Source organism: Rhea americana, unplaced genomic scaffold (genome assembly GCF_003343005.1).
Source record: "Rhea americana isolate MKP2758 unplaced genomic scaffold, rheAme1 scaffold_121, whole genome shotgun sequence".
NCBI classification, from domain to species: domain Eukaryota; kingdom Metazoa; phylum Chordata; class Aves; order Rheiformes; family Rheidae; genus Rhea; species Rhea americana.
The window spans coordinates 1,569,808-1,583,088 of NW_028185273.1; the positions used below are offsets into that span (position 1 = coordinate 1,569,808).

The 13,281-nt window shown below is 40.7% G+C and overlaps 1 protein-coding gene across 1 annotated transcript; it reads right to left on the bottom strand.

Moving 5' to 3' along the window:
• Positions 1 to 627: 627 nt before the first annotated feature.
• SBSPON (somatomedin B and thrombospondin type 1 domain containing) lies at positions 628 to 13,280 on the bottom strand. Its single transcript, XM_085325119.1, has 5 exons — positions 13,037 to 13,280; positions 3,393 to 3,587; positions 2,742 to 2,832; positions 1,762 to 1,938; positions 628 to 1,002 (listed from the first exon to the last, which is right to left on the bottom strand). The coding sequence occupies exons 1-5, from the start codon at positions 13,278 to 13,280 to the stop codon at positions 885 to 887; spliced, it is 825 nt and encodes a 274-aa protein (XP_085181245.1). The 3' UTR covers positions 628 to 884.
• Between the last annotated feature and the right edge of the window lies 1 nt (position 13,281).

Here is a 13,281-nt window from a genome sequence, read left to right on the forward strand (position 1 = left end):
AGAGACTATTGCCCAATAGTCTCAAGAACTTTATAGAATCGGTAAGGTTGGAAGGGACCTCTGGAGATCATCTAGTCCAGCCTCCCCACTCAGCAGGGTCACCTACAGCATGTTAGACAGGGTTGCATCCAGGCGGGCCTTGAAGATCTCCAGAGAAGGAGACTCCACAGCCTCTCTGGGCAACCTGCTCCAGTGCTCTGTCACTCTCACAGGGAAGAAATTCCCCCTCACGGTCAGGTGGAACTTCCTGTGTTTCAATTTCTGCCCATTGCCTCTTGTCCTGTCACATGGGACAACTGAAAACAGTTTGTCCCTGTCCCCTTGACACCCTCCMTTCAGGTACTTATCCACATTGATAAGATCCCCCCCCTCAGTCTTCTCTTCCCCAGGCTGAAGAGGCCCAGCTCTCRCAGCCGTTCCTCAGAGGGCAGGTGCTCCAGCCCTCTGATCATCTTTGTAGCCCTATGCTGGACTCTCCAGTAGCTCCACGTCTCTCTTGTAGTGGGGAGCCCAGAACCGGACGCAGTACTCGAGATGAGGCCTCCCCAGGACTGAGTAGGGGGCAGGATCACCTCACTCAACCTGCTGGCAACACTCTTCCTAATGCAGCGCAGGATACCGCAACTATTATGGTTAGAAATACTAGCTCTTTAATTACAAAAGAGAAACATGGAAACAGGCTTACAGCRTTCTAAGTTACATAGATCAATCTCAGCATTTTGTATTAAGACAGACACAGTTGCCCAAACTGCTTCCAAATTTTTGTCTCCTTTAAAGTTCAGTGAGGCACCAGCCAATACAGTAGAAAGCTGCAAGTTTTTTGGCATYAGTGTTAGTTTTCTTTAATCTTTTTGTTGTTGCTGTTTTAAAGATCTTTTGAACCTTTATGTGAAAATAAAGCTATGAACAGGGGGACAYGAACACTCCTCCAGTTGCCGAACTTTCTTCCAGGTTCCTTGGCACCGAGAGTTGCCAACTGCTTCCCAGTGTAAGATTTTATCTCTGAAAATTGACAATAAATGAGGAGCAAAGAGTGAGTTTATGAACAAYAAGAACTGTAAGTTTCATATTACTAAATTGTGCTTTATGACAAATCATGCAGTAGAAGATCAGATTTGCTTAATAATGTAAGACTAATTAGCTCATCTAACTTTTATAGTTCTTCTGTGCTTACAATTGTAAGCAAACTCTCTGGAGCAGGCACTATATTCATTAGTATACAAGATGATGAGAATAGCCAATTGTGTAGCATTATGTAGCATGCATATTAATAGATGTATGGACTAAATAAAATTGTTCTAAATATTAAATGTCTTATTTCAGAATTACTATTCTAGAATGCAAGTTTATAGATATATGAGGGGGCAGTGCCAGATCAGTCTGGCACCACTAAACTTGAAATCAGATTTGGATTAGGGCAGGAGGCACACCTGCTAAGTAACAGTGTCTAACTGTTTAAATACCTCTTGCACTACAGAAGTTGCATCATTCCTTCACAATACCGAATAAAACTTTCAAAGCACTAAATTCTGATACTTAATTTGCTGTACCAGTTTTATCTAGGTTTTAAATGCATTAATTCGAATGCAATTTCTGTGAGCACTGAAAAGGTGAATCTTCTGAGCTCTGGAAGTGATATGAACTATTTCATTTTTTTTAGGTGTAATAAATGCAGCTTTTAATGTGGCTTTGAGAATTCTTAAATTCTGTGCTAGATTTTTGCTATAGAACAGACAGCAGAAAAATTATTTCTCTCTTTACCTATYTGCATTATGGCCATCTCCAGAACAACGATGAGTGTCAATATTCATAGCTGGAGGCTGGCAGGATACACACACAGTGTGTCCTTCTCGTAGGTACTGCATCCATCGAGCATATGGCCGATTCTCCAAAGCACAGTGGTGCGAAAGTGATTCAGTTTTAAATTCCACACAATATCTACTTGGAAAGATAAAAGATTTATTGTCATATAAGTATTAAATTAGTTATCGTTAAAGCACAAGCTAAATTTACACTCAAAATTATTACATAGGTGGTGTTTGTGAAGTGCAAGTTAGACCTATTCATTTTTAAGTCTACCCAATTAATGGATTTTTAAAAACATTAAGGAAACTATTGCTCATTCCATGCCCAAGTTCTGTACTTTGTATCACACTCTTTGGTTGTGTTCTACATTCTTAAATTATGTTCAAAAGTACATCTCTTACTAAGTCTTAGGACCTCATATTTTTCTTCTATGACTACTAAAAGAGAAAATGGAAAATAGGTTTTTAAGAATGCTTATTGACTATTGTTCTGAGCAAAGTAGCAAAGACCAAAGTGTTATAAGCATTACAGAGTCAATAGTAGCTCAATTTAAACAAACTTCCTAACCGTATTTGTAAGCAAATCATATTTTTTTTATTGTTTTTGTCAATCAATGTTAAGAAAAGGCCTTGGAAGTGATCATGTTCAACCAGCCTTGTTTGCTCAGASATCTACGTCTAACTTGCAGATAGATTTAACTTAGATGTTTAGATGTACTTATTGCTGGCTCTCAAATTTTCCGTGGCTCCTGTATGGCTCTAATTCAGGACAGTTAGCAAGTAATAAACAATAACTGGAGATGCAAATGAACTGCAGAAGAGCAAAACAGTAGAAGCTATAGCTTATTTTTCAACTGTTGCAAGTTTGTTAATATTTTATGTCCAGCTCTTTACTTTGGAATAAGATGGCTCAGGTGTATATGATAAATAGATTACCCAGCTTCTTCTTCTTCTGAAGACCAGAGAGGAGATGCTGTTCGTTGTTTTCTTTCTTTACTGTATTCAGAGGTAGTTATGAAAGCAGGGACTGAGGAGGAAAACAGTTATAGTAAGGCAGCAAGGCGAGGTTCAGTCTTTCTTTGATTACTGTAGAGGTGGGTGAATGAATCTTATGGAGCTGTATAAGGTGATTCTGACTGGCTTCAGTGAAAAAGTGATACAGCATTGGCAACACCCCCTTCAACTCTGTCCCTTACATCTGAATTCTCTCCTTATGCAGAAGAAATGGAATGAGCACAGTCTAGACTCAGGGAATGGGGTGTGCTGGAGTTCTACAAGAGTTGAGGTTCCTGTTTTGTACTGAGTTTGTGTCCTAGCTTTGCACAGAAATAATTTGATACTTACTGAGGGACTTAAGACATTAAAGGAAGATGTGCAGCTTAGTTGTTAATTTAATAGAAATTCAGAAAAGGCCAAATATGAAAAATAAGTAAAAACAGAAGAGCAAGCTGCAATCTTACAGTCAAAAGCAGGTGGTTTAATTTTATTTTTAACCAGCTAGCTACAGATAGTTATTTTCTGTGCTTTGACAGTGGAAAAYTTAAGGCCATAATGGCAAAAGGTATTCAGAAAAATCAAAGAGACTACCATGTTCATGTCCGCAGTCCTTTCCCTGGTGAGTCAGGTAGTCCAGGCAGCCAGCCTTCTCTTCCAGAACAGGACAGGGTTCACCACTGTTTTTAGGTTCCTGTTGTACATAGCGCCTACGTATTCGCAAATCAGGTTTACATTGTTCTGCACAGCCACTCCAGTGACTCCACTCCCCTACAATGCAGGGAAGAGCTGCAAAGCAATATTGAAACATTACTAGCATTGAAGCCTTACTTCTTTTCTCTAGATTCCTTTCTCAATAAAGGAAAACATGTTTGGTTTACCTTTCATATATATGCTTTTTATGCTTTTAAATGCTTTTTTCTAGGGGCTTGCATCTTCAAGTTTTACATCTCATCATTTGTCTCAGGAAAGAAACAGTTCCGTATGGAAATTTCTTTCCTTGTTCTCTYCTCTGGAGCATATGGTATTTGCCACTGAGAGAGACCAACTTGTTGATCTCAATCAGTGGACTGAGCTACTGAACCAGTTCATGAACTATTACATGAAGTAGCAGGATTCAGAAAGCCTTTCAACCTTCTTGATTCCCCTCAACTTGATTTCTAGACTTCTTTCCTCAAGTCTGAATGAAGTTCCACTGCCATAGCTTTAGTTTTCCTGTTTTAACGCAGACAGTCCTGCTCCACTGTCCTTGTTGTRAAGACTTCTTTTGGTAAAAATTTTGGTTTTATTTAGTCTCGAAGTAATCCAGGGATGTGTGTAGGGTTGTGTGTATAGATATATATATGTGTGTGTGTGTATRTGTATAAAAAATACACATTGTATATACATATATATTTGAATGTACGTAAAAATAAGATCCTCTTATGCTCATTCCCAACTATAGAATAATCCATTGCATATTGGAATTTTTGTTCTCACATATCACAAGCTTCCTCTGAACTTGACCCAAGTRTGTCCTAAATTGCTATGGGAAAAGTGCTGTTACTTTAAAAGTAAACTTTGAACCATAAACTATGATTCCTTCAGATAGAGCACCGATAGCATAAGTACTGTGTGCTAGTTCGTATCTTTGGTCCCTCCTAAACCTACCTAATAGTCACAGGTAAAAACAAGTTCTTTCTTCATCTGTTAAACTGGCATATATTAGGTGTATTCATTGATGGTCTCAGATGAAGAAGAAAGAATACAAAGCAAAGTATTTTTCTACGCTAGTTTTCCGGCAACTCTTCTAACCTTTAGCCCAGCTATGGCCTTTCACACCTTTTTTTTCTTTCTTTTTAAAAAAGAAAGAAAAAAAATGCAGCTTTCTGTATGTATTCCATAGAAGAACTAGAATCATCCTCTCATGTATAACCCTAATTTCATATTTGTCAAATTTATAACCTTTCAAGGAGGAATGTAGATGATACAATAAACATCTCCGTTTAAATACTGTCTTGAGATTCATATTTAGAAATACTCTGATCTATCGTACTTGATTCTCAYTAGACATTTCCTTTCTTATTTTATTCTCTGCAGTGCATTTAATAATGATTCTGCTTGTATCTCATGCAGAATATCTCTATTCATCTATCCAAAAATGCATGCTCCTTATATCTCTCATTTCTATTAATCATGATAATCACTCTTCCAATCTATACTTTTCCCTTCCTTTGCATTTGCCATTTGTATTCTGGCAAAATGGTAGCTCTGCCTTGTCTTGCAAATATAAGCATGGACAACATGTCAGACAGATGTTCCAGATGAATACAGATAATCTACTCTGGAAGAAAAGATTTTGCAGCCTGATTGCCAGAATGCAGAAACAGGTAATAGATACATTATTCCTCTGTAAAAAGCTGCATAATACACAAATCTTTGTTTTATTTACCCATTAACCTTACAGTACAAAACACAGTCATTTGACATATTTCCATGAGAACTGAACTGAAAGTTTGTTCCCTGAACTTTCCTGGTGTTTATCTACAGGAACACTAAGCTCCAGGTTTTGAAAACTGTATGGCCTACTGATTTCACTTTTAATAGTAAAAATGTATAGTATAGTTCTTCAAAACTGTACTCAGTCCTGTCTGGCTGAAAATGAGACCTTTGTATCTAAGCTGCCACGTGATTCAAAGCATTCCTGCCACATCAGGCAATGCTCACCACTGAGGAGCAAAGTGTCTTCCAGTCCCTGTCATTGTCCTAGTAAGTCCGTGTTTATTTTTTAATGCTCTCCATATGTACTTTATAGACATTACAAAAGGTATTAGGTGAGCATTTGCACAAATATTCTTTGCAGCCATGGGCAGAAACCCAGGTCACATCTCCTGTCTCTAGTAATATTCATAACATGCATTTTTCTGTGAATTGTTCCTTATCCACAAAGCCCTGCAGTGCTTATCATAACCCAGGCAACATTCCTACTGCCCAGTGCCTACTGTACTGCTTCTTTTGTCCATAAGGATGGTTTTATACATTCTGAAAATGAGCAAAACCTAAACATTCCCTCAAGCTTTGAGGTTCTACAGGTCCTCTTAAGAAATCCCTCTTGGCTAGGGTCCCAAAACTAGAACTGTATTTCCCAGACTCTTTAGTAGCTGTCACTCAMTTAAGAACTATCTTGTGACTAACGTGTTATATAGGGAGTCAGAATATCTTGGTGCAGTCTCTCTGTCTGCAGGTAGCTATTGTGACTGTGAGGAAAGTCATTCAATTCACACCTGCTTCAGCTCCTTACAAGTATATATGAATTCCTTTCTTATTAATACCTAATCCTAATTTGTGCCTCTATCTTTGCCATATCACCTCTCTTTAAAGTCCTCTCATTTACCCTGCAAGACTATCCCTGCACTACAACTCACTTTCTGATTCTTTTCTGATATTCCTCTGGTTTCACCTTCCCAGGCTGTATTCTTAGCTGTTTGGGCACAGGATCCAGGTTGTCTTATTGAAAGTTCTGCTTGTCTTTTTTTCTGCAAGTGTTACATCCTGCTCTTTGGGCTGCTGTTCTGTGGCAAGGACTCCTCAAAGCTCCTCAACACTTCCACAGCACACTTACAAAAAATATCCCTTGGATAAAATTGTTACAGCTTGTGTAGATTTGACAGTATCAGAGGTTTTTTATTTCTAAACAGTGACCATTGTTTTGGAGGCAAATGAATGCAATGTAGAAGTCCTGTAGGGCATATGTGACAATTTAAAGGTTAATCTATTGGGTCATACGTAGGCCATTAAGGTAAGGAGCCTATGTCTGCTTCTTCAGAAGATTTGAACTGAAAAAAAAAATACAAAAGAATATTTGTCTTTTATAATCATTACTGTGCTTACAAAATTTTCTGTAGGATGCAAAAGAGTTGTCAAAAGCAAAGATTTTACCTGCTTTGTAGTACTGCTTAGAATCTTTTTAATATCATTCCCTTTTACAGCTGAGCAGATCTGCTGAACAAATCTACAAAATCTGCTAAGCAAATTTTTAAATGAGTAGAATAAATGCATCCGGGGAAAAGCTTGGCYTTTGACTGAAAATAGCAATATTTATATTATCATTAATTAAAGCTACTACTTAAGTTATAGTAGTACCTGTTTTTCTTCTTGGGTTTTCTTTTGGAAACATTCCTTCATAAATAATTCAGTAAGCACTAACGGTTGAATTTTTAAGACTCTACATCTATATCTTATTCATCAATAATTTAAAATTTARGTCTTCCAACTGTGTTTATTTACATGGCAGTATCTCCTAGATGACTGTTTCAGAGCCCTGGGGAGCTGGATGAGGATCTCTGGGAACCAGTGCAGTGAATACAATCCCTCCAACAAGGAGCTTGAAGCCTATATAGCCTTCGCAGATAGAGCAGTAAAAGATAAGAGAAACAATTTGCCCATGGGCATCCATCAAGAAGAAGAATCCATTGAGGATAAACAGTCATTTCTCTGTCCGGGGAGTCCTGGACCTAGCAGACCATTTAATTTGACAGGCAGTTCATTTCCAGTTCATTCCCCTTTTCTTGCAGGTCTTTTGGGAAAGGCTGGATTGCTGCAGGTTGAGCCCCATCTTCCCCASCTGGCAGTGCCGTGTCCAGAGAGAACCACCCTGCCTGGGCAGCAGCGGGAGCCTCACGTTACTGTGTGTGCACAGTGCGCTAGCTGGTGAGCAGGTCTAGGCTGTGTCTGCCGCATTCTCCAACCATGAAATAAGGCAAGCAGTCAAAGCGTACGCCACTGTGTACTAGTCCATGCCGCTTTCTGTAATATTATTAGGTGCTTTTTGTCCTCTGGTAAGTTTACTTTTTCAATAAAATTATGATTCCATCTCATGTAATTGAAATACTATTACAGACAGCCTTTAAAAAAAGGTAAATATTCTAATCTCCTATTTCCTGATACTGAAATCCYTCAAATCTTCAAAGAGTTGTTTTCCTTGCACACTGCAAATAGGCTTAAAATTATTTTCTATGTAGTATGAAAAATATTTTACTTTGCATTCTCCCTCCTTTAAAAGCAGATCTTCAATATCATATTTAGGGAATGAAACAGAATATATGTCATAGTCAATGGTCATGATACCTTACATTGGTTCTGAATATCTTTGAATTATACCTCTTGTTCTATTTAAAAGAAAAAGCTGCTTTTTCATTTCTCCAATATACTGTTTCCCATTAGCTTGTAATGGCAACRTATCACATGTTTTGGATCCTATTTTTTTCCTTTATTTCCTCATTACAGTTTAAATCCCCGGGAAGCTTTATGGCTTAACCCCTAGTTATATTCCTTCATCAGTATTGAGGATAACTGAYGGGAGCAAGCTGGTCATTCAGAAAAATATTTCAAGCCCTCTGGGATTCTGTCAATATGAAACATYGGGAAGAGGGACTAAAATGTGATTACCTCTTTGGTGTGTGTGACTGTTTTTGTAAGAGACAGAAATTGCTATGTTTGCTCTCTCACTAARTGTCTAATTTCTTGGGGAGCTACAGACAGAATAAAGTAGATAAAACCCCTGAAGGAGGCTACCCTGAAGATATAACACTGTAATAATTCCCCTCCTTTCCTTTCACTCTGCACTGGTTCTCACCAAACCTGTACTTTTTAAGGGGCCTGATAGCAATAGGAGTACAAGTGACCATGGATGCTGTATTCCATGTTCTTGGCAACTCTGCAGCTCTGCCAAATAAAACAGAACCAAGGAGGAGCCATGGGCATTGAGCCACTAACTGTCCGTGCTGCTTAACTGTCAGCATTGTCTGGCATTTCCTCCTACTTAAAGATTAGCATCTTCGCAGACAGCTCCTGGGCACGATTTGTATAACAGCACAAGAAAATAGCATGGAGAAGACTGCACCAGGTTTGGCTCYCTTTGCCATATGGCGATATCCAACATTGTGCCATCAGGTGTTGCRCTCAGACATCTCTGTATCCCACGGCACCTAATACATAAACTCTGTGGCTATGAAAACACCACTCTTAACATGTTTCATCACAACCCTCAACATTTGTTTCAGACATTTTGAACTAAAAAAGAAAAATAGTGATAGTAAAAATATCTTAGGGCACCAAWGGGAAACCCCTGGACAAGTGCTACATATGGAATGGACATAACAGTCTCTGCCACCTGGCCTCAGGGCCAGAGAACAGTCCTTGTCCCATTTTATATGACAGTACAAGCATAGACTTTGATGCCTTGTCACACAGCTTAATTTAACCTAGAGCACCCAAAGGACAGAGGATCTAATCTAGCTATTTCCATATCTTTTGACTCTGTTCCAATTTGTCTGTATGAATGACCTGCAGAACTAAGAATTTCTATGTARTTTTAATCCTAGATTAGCACCTTGATATGCAGATAACATCAGGTCTACATCACACTTTCCATGCAGAAAACTCCCAAAGGGATTGTCTAGCTGCATAATAAAGAAAGGGATGACTTCACATCTTGCTGAAATGAATTCAAGTTGACAGTCAAACACTGGCAGATTGCAGAAATACACAGCAATTTTATGATCATAAAGATTTAGAACAAGAAGTATGAATTGCTTCAGTCATGTGGAATAAAAAGAATATTGGGTCGCTAGAATGGAATTTAGCCAGTGGGCTAATAATGCTACTCTTGCAGTCAGTACCCAGAAATCACTAAGGGATAGGACATTAGTTTTGTGCCTCCTTGGAAAGATGTCAAATTCTCCAACATGACAGAGAACGGATCACAGAGCTGACATAAAAGGAACAGTGCCATTTCTTGAAATACAAACAAATATATCAGGGGATATCTAGCTATTTCTTCATGGCCCTCTGTCCAYCTTATTAGTGGTCCAACCCAGTTAACAAAATGATGGTAGACAGCARTTCATTGAATGAAGAAGGATTGATTTGGAAGAGAGACATGACAAACCAAGGGAACCTAAAGGACAGGTATTGCACTCAGATGGCTGGGACTAGGGTGTTAGGTAAAGACCCCAAAGAACATCAGACCCTTAGAAAAGCTTGGAAAGCTAATCAGACCCTTGGAAATTCAAAGATGTACAGAAAAATTGCAACACTGTCCTGTGAAACACAGCTTGAGTGGTTGGGAGTTTTTTCATTTAAAGCACTGAGAACTGTAGATTTTTTTTGAGTCATCCTGTATTTTTTTTCCATGAAACCACCTCCAGAACAAAGAGGGCTACATATCTTCACTGAAGCACTGCGCAACACATGTTGTAATGTATATGAATCTGCAGATTTTGTGAGCAACCACTTCCATTCAAATGACAAGGTCATTCTTTTTTTCAGGCTTTCTCATAGTACAACATTTTCTATTTAAAATGTTCTCTATGCACAAAAATGCTCTTTCTCCACTATTAGAACTGTAGGGAAATTTATTTAAAAACCCTTGGACATAGGTACAGCCTCCAACAGACTTACTCCAAGCCATCTATTTATAAAGCACAAAACATATGACAATTTTTAGGCAGGGTGGAATCCAATCATGGTGTTGGCAGCTTTCAAATGTCCTTCCTGTCATTGGTTTCTATTATTTCAGAGTGTTGTTTTTGTATTATTCCTAACACATTTCTTGATTATTTATTTTTGAAGATATGAGCATGTTACACTTTCCCCAAATACTTTGTCCTGTTAAATATTTGCAGAAGGATGAAAAGCTAATGCAGAAATCACAAATTGTGATCAGGATGACAGTAAAGCTGTAGTATAAGAAGAATTTTTCTATTAACTTACTTCCCTTTTTTGTTTTCAATTTTTGAACCACATTTAAACAATAGATTATTTCAGAGTGAACATAAATAGACAACCTTGGTTCATTAAATGCACACATGGACAGAACTTAGAGACAGTGAAAGTGAAACTTCAAAATCCAACAGGAACAACAACTAGCTTAAAATAGAAGTACTTTTAGGTCATATTTGTTTTTGTTGATAAAAACTCCCATTGGAACTATTCAGAATTTTTTTTTCTAATAGAAACTTGCTGGCAGTTTGCAGTAAAAAGCATATTTGGTCATTTRCCTCTAAAAGGGTAACTTCTTGTGATCAATTTTGTAGCTTTTGGGGTGTATGAGTTATGGGAGCTGCTCTCATGGACTAGGAGAGTCAAACCTAGATCAGGGCTGCCAAAATCCTGTCATCCAGCACTTCACCCATGCCCGAAGCACTGCTCCCCTTGCTGGCACTGGCACCAGTGCTCACACCACTAGGCTGTGAGCCAGTTCACAGAATTAAACTAGCGAGAAACCAACACTACAGAAAGCACAGTTTTCCTGCTGGTTTAGCTCCCAGGGGGGACTGGTCCACCATAAGACTGTCCAGTTCCAGTGCTGGTGCTAAAGWGTGAGACATGGGAAAGTCACTGAGACTTCATCTTTCTGTCCGTGTCTAGAGTACTCAGTGTCCACACAGTGGCCAACAGGGAGACACTGCAAACACTTCATGCATCACACATTTCCAGGCAACTATCACCATGCTTGAAACAAAAAATACCATTGCAATAACAAGGCATCTGATTGAAGTCATGATAAAAAAAAAAGTGGATAAACTGGCACCTTTCAGGCAAAAGATTAAGCTTCTTTTTGGAATTCTTAATAAAATTTTCTGTGCTTCACAGCTCTGTTTTAATGCTAGCAGTACATATCTTTATTAGCTTTCTCCTGTTGTATTTGAATATTAACTATCTGATTTACTGAAATGCTATGCAAAATGCTATGACTCTATGACAAGGAATTRTCTTGTGTGTTCTGCCTATTGATTTGCCTCACTAAAAGCTCAATATATAAAACACTGCCAACTTCAAGAGATGCTACTAGGCACCCTCTGTCTGATCTCATGGCCCAGTTTCTTCCTTGCTGTTATTATTAAAAAAACATGGTCTAGAGGTCTGAGRTCTGACCTGTTTTTCTGTGGAGACCTGTCATCAGAGTCCTGCTCTGCTCAGTCTTTCTGTACAGCATCGCATCACTTATGACAGCTCTACGTGGCCAGACAGCTGTATTCACCACCCCCCAACCCTCCCCGAGCCAGGTGAAAGCCAAGCTGGGTCCCAAAGCTGTGTAGCTCAGTACCATGCCGAGCCTGCTGATATAAACCCTAATTAGCAGGACTGTTTGGCCAAGACTCACAGCATTTTGGGTCTACACTGGCTTGCATCCAGCCAGCTCCAGAGAGCTGTCAGGYTGTCTGCGGACTAGTTGTGACAGCAGTGTCCCACACTGCAGACAGAGGGAGAGAGAACAMATGTTCTGAAGACTGCGAGGGATAAAAGTACAAGAAGAGGAGGTGTGAATACCCSCAAGACTGCTTGGTCCAGTTTGGTAGAAGTGACATGTAAAATCACAGAGAGTTAAGAACTGTCTTCAGCGAGTGTTCTCCTACCCTTGCCAACGGTCCTCGGGGAGCCAGGCCTTCYCAGGCAGGTTGCTGTGGGCAAGCTGCCAGAGGACCCTTCTCACACATCTTCTAGCTCATTTTGAAGCCCCTGCCTTCYCTGTGGGTCAAGGCCTCGTCCTGGCAGACTCCTGCCCCTAGAAATGAGAATGTAGTCTCACCCTGGGGATTTCCCCAATTATTTAATTGACAGTCATTCGACAAGACATGAGGATGCAGCTCAGCACACAGATGGAGCTAAATGCATCTTCCCATTGTCTCTGTAGACCTACATCCTTATCATAAATGATACAGATCTGGGATGAGATTAGATCATCAGGGATGAATGGAACAACGCATTTTAGAGGGAAAATAACTTCAACTTGGCCAACTTCAGTCTCTGCGCTCCTGCAGACCCACAAACCTTGCAAACATCTAGTCTGGGAAAGGGGCAAAAACAATTCTTGCAAGAGTGTTTGCTGCTGTGTTCACATAGCACCAGCCTGGTCCCTGGTCCCACCCCAACCCAAGGCTGGTGACACCAATGACAAACTCATCCTCCTATAGTTTACAGGCTGAAGAAGCCCCTCTCAACTAAGACCATCACCACATGCCTGATTTCCAGCCCCCAAACCCAGGACAACTTCCAGCTCACACACCACCAGCAGGCAACAAACTGGAAAAGGGGACAGGAGCGCCCAGGGAGAACCCCAACCCCAGCCCCAGCTGCGGCCAGCCCCAGGCGGYCTCCGTCCTGGCCGACTCGCTTGGGGCTGCGGGCGAGACCGACCCCCGCTGCTGGCCCCGACGCCGGCCGCCGGCCCGGGCGGGGGCAGCGGGCGGCCCTACCTGGGCACGCCTGGCCGTGGTCGTGGCAGCAGTCCCCGACGCGCCGGCAGCCTTCGTCGCAGAAGCAGGTGCCGTAGCCCCCGTCCGCCCTCCAGCCCCTGCCGACGCAGGCGGCGTCCCTGCCCTCGCAGCACTTGCCGGCCGCGGTGCAGCCCGCCCCGGCACCGCTCTCGGCGCCGCTCTCGGCCCACAGACGCCACAGCAGCCCCAGCCACAGGGCGCCGGCCAGCGCCGCGCCGCCCATG